The sequence below is a fragment of the Pyxicephalus adspersus genome, chromosome 5, assembly GCF_032062135.1.
Source record: "Pyxicephalus adspersus chromosome 5, UCB_Pads_2.0, whole genome shotgun sequence".
Classification (NCBI taxonomy): domain Eukaryota; kingdom Metazoa; phylum Chordata; class Amphibia; order Anura; family Pyxicephalidae; genus Pyxicephalus; species Pyxicephalus adspersus.
The window spans coordinates 86804785-86808827 of record NC_092862.1 but is presented as its reverse complement, the minus strand read 5'-3'; the positions used below and the strand labels follow the sequence as shown (position 1 = coordinate 86808827).

General features: G+C 35.8%; 1 protein-coding gene across 1 annotated transcript; it reads left to right on the top strand.

Annotated features, from left to right (window-relative positions):
- Positions 1-2442: 2442 nt before the first annotated feature.
- On the top strand, positions 2443-3489 carry FASTKD3 (FAST kinase domains 3). Its single transcript, XM_072413169.1, is given in 6 exon segments — positions 2443-2747; positions 2749-2829; positions 2831-2989; positions 2991-3093; positions 3095-3289; positions 3292-3489. Coding segments are annotated over 6 exon segments (1041 nt in total).
- The last annotated feature ends 554 nt before the right edge of the window (positions 3490-4043 follow it).

The window sequence follows — 4043 nt, the reverse complement described above, 5'->3', positions numbered from 1 at the left end:
TTTTCCTTGTCTGCCTTTTTTTCTTGGTACCATAATAATAAGGCAAAATTTGCTGCTCTTAATTATCAATCTCTCACAGGAACTATTCACCTATTTGAAATGTAACTATGGCTTCACCTGGGGCTAAAAATCCATTCTCTTTCTAGGGTTTCACCTAACACCTACATCATCAATGTTGTATCAGGCAAATTACACCTTCTTCTTTGTCATAGTTAGAGAGATATTGGCAAATGGTGTGTATCTCTGCCATCCTAATGTGGGTTTTTTGCTGCCATAAAAACAAATTCAATTTCACTATTTCTCATTTCTATTTCACATACTTTTCCAATTTCTGAAATAAATTTTTTGGTTTACCAAACTGAAATTTTAACATTTATTTAGAGAAATAAAGGCCATATTGGTACACTTCAAAATCTTCAGAAGGTTTGGGATTTCTGAATTTTCCCCACTGCCAAAGAGCCCCACAAATAGCCTAATCTTTACAGAGCCTGAACCTCGACCTAAAAAAAAGCACCCAAAAGCACTCTATTGCTTCCCCTGTAGCTGTTGGGGCCTTAATGTTGATAGCACCCAGCCTGAGACGTACTATACATTGCCATGCTCTATCTTTCAAAATACAAATGAAAGGTCACCTTGTGTGCCCTTTTGCCCTTTTTAAAAGCCTCCATGTACAACATGAATTGTATAAAATCAGCACTTATGCATATTCCATTTTCAATTTTTCCCACTCCAGCTGGGGTTTGCATCCAAGGAACTAGAAGGAAAGTTAACACCTCCTTGAACAGGAAGATCACACCATACCTGGTGTGAGGTATGGGGGTTGTGTATGGAAGCATCTACTTCAAAGACTTCTCCAATAATCCTGCCTGGTGTATAAATATACCTGCTTACTGATGATATTAACTGAGTCCTTATACCTGATTTCAGCTGAGTCAGAGGACTTGCCCCCAATGCAACAGTGACACCAATAGAGAATATCAGTGGGCACCTGTGAGCAGTGTACTTCCAGAAGCGGGAGGACACCTGAGTAAGAGGTGGATGCATTGGTGTGGCTGAATGTGGCCAGGGGTCCTGGAGATTTATAAGAAGGGACAATAGCCACAAATCGCTCTCTTATACCTCATATACCTCTGATATCTCTTTGCTTTTCTCCTATTGCCTCTCTCTTACCCTCTCTCCAATATTTTTGGAACCCAGCCAAGGTGCAGGGATGGGCGCCTTGCGTAACGTATCATTTTACTTTGACTATGTAATCATTATTGAGCTTATTTAGAATAATTGTTGATAATTTGTTAATTCTTTTCTCTGTTAATAAATATCTTGTTATTTAGGATCTGTGTGATTATTTAGCTAATTAGGACTTAGTAAAGATACTGCTTTCAAGAAAGGGGATAACATAAGGGAAACAGGAGTTTTCCTTTCACTCCTTCTTTTTAGCACATAGAAACTGCAGCACAGTTGACTATCTCCCTGGGTTATTTCTTCCATCAACAGTATACAACTTCCATGCAGTGGAGTGTTAGAGTCTAACACCAGATCATATTCAAGTTCTTACATCAATTGCATGCAAACTAGAGCACGCTTATGGGAGAGGACTCTACAAATTTGATAAAAGAAAGGTAAGACTGGAGTTCAGATTCAAATCTGCTCTATTTTAGGAAGAAATAGACAATTTGTTATGTATTAATCTACAAAACAAAGATGGTCTTCAGCCATGCAGACCTTATAACCTCTAACTTCTGTACATGTGACTGACACCACTGGTATGTAGGAATTAAAACTACAATTCAAATTTGTTTTTTGCTGTCTCTGTTGCAAGTGGTAAAATGCTATCCTATCCTATTCTAGAGAAGAAGGGCCTGATTAATTAAAGCTCTCCAAGGCTGGAAAAAACATTTCAATTGAAAAATTTTCACCTCTTCCTTCCCTCTAGTTCCTGTGACAAAATATTTTCTATTTCTTACTGTACCAGAGACGGTACCCACCAGTAGCAACAGTACAGTTTATTCTCTCCAGCAGGGACATAAGCAGCCATAAAAAGCTGACACTTTTTATTGTCCCTTTATCCAAAACTAAATATACTTTGATATTTGTATTTCTAATCTGTCTTTTTTTTAGTGGATACATTTTTTTACAGTTTGGCATGGCTTTTATGAAATTAATCAACATTTTAACCTGTTCATCCTTAACAAAAATTGTCTACAAAGTTGCAATAAACAACTAGGCCCTTTTCAAACATATCAGAAAAAAATAATTCAACTCGGCATACCTTTTTTTTACCAGAGACTCTATTCCTGTTTACTCTCCTGCAGAAGGATCAAGCACTTTTGCAACAAACAACATGCAAATTGATGTAAAATACTTTTAGCACAGCTTTGTGGCCTCAGCTCAACCAAGCAAGTAATTAAATTGCTGGGATCTACTGACTATAAAATGGACAACATGATTGCTGAAGCTCTGCTTAAAATAGTTGACATACAATCCAAAACTGGACAAATTTTGAATTTAGATGAGGTGTTTGAAAACAAGACTTTTAAAGCTATACTGTGTAAATTGGAAGAAGGGTCTCAAACTCTTTCTACATATAGTCTAGTAAACATTTTGAAAGCACTTATTCAGCTTGGAATGGTCAGTCATGGTACCATTTTGAAAGGTTCATTGTCTGAATGTCAAGAGTGCATTATTAGAGGACAGATGACTGTTGAATACCTTTGTATTTTAGAAGAAAGCTTGTAAGCAACTGAAGGACTATTCTTTTATTGTACAGCCAATTATGGATAAGATGCAATATACAAAAGTTGACATGTGGACACCAAAAGAATTAACAGTGACATAGAATATTACAAGCTGAATTGGATGATAGAAATAAATATGAACACTTAATAAACCAAATGCACAAAGTTGCATATTCATTATCAAAACAATTCAATCCCAGGTTAACAAGCTCTGTACTTGACTCTTTACTGGCCCTAAACAGTCAAAAGATATGGGAGACTATGCAAGTGTTCTGTAAATTACGTACCTAACTTTACAGATGACAAACTTGTTAAAGGTTTATTGGGATTCACAGAGTTTAATTACAATGATCCCTTTGTTTATTGAAGCTTTGGAAATGCCTGTATCTAAAAACGTCTCCACAATGTTGCCAGAAGCTTTTAGCCATATCATGCATTACTGAAGCTGGAACCTGATGCTATTTAAGCCAATTTTTAATGCTGTTGCTGAAAGTTTTGTGTACAATTCAGAACATTTTACCAGTCATCAGATTGCACAGCAGAATATACCATTTGAAAAAAGTTGAACCACCTCCCTCCTGACTCACCTGCCTTTTTTAGACAACTTGAAAAAGTATTAGTCAGTTGTTTTTCCCAATTCCATTCACAAACTTTACTTGATAGACTACATTCATGTACTCTTGTGCAGCGATTTCCTGCGAATTTTTTGGCAAACTTCTTTAACCCTCATTTTATTCAAGAGTTACAAACGTAAATAAATGTTTATCAAAATTTTTGACTTAAGGATTATATATGCACCCTTTATAAAAGGTGGGGCTTTAAACCTAGGAATGCATTCAGAAATGCAATAAATTATATGACGCCTAAAATAACACAGAAATTGTTGGTTCCGCGTATTCATTCATAACATTACAAATAACAAACAATAACCTATTTAGTATAATTCTTAAACTAAAATAAATATTATAGATATATTTCTCCTCAATCATATATTTCTTGAACACTTCATTGAAATACCAGCATTCAAACAGTCCACCTTTCACAATCAGATCATATGTCACATGAGCTCTTCCTAACATGTGCTTGCTTGCTCCTGAGTATCATCAGGGGTGAAAGATTTCAATGACACGCTTAGTTGTGCCTTCACTATATCCTGAAATTCATCTGCTGCCACAGTTCTAGTCTGTACTTAAAAAAAAAAAACTTGATTTCATGTGTATCAATGGGGTTTCAAATTTCTGAATTTCCACCACATTGAGCTGTAAGTCTTGAAAAAGCAATATCATTTATTGAGAATCTGTTGGTTAG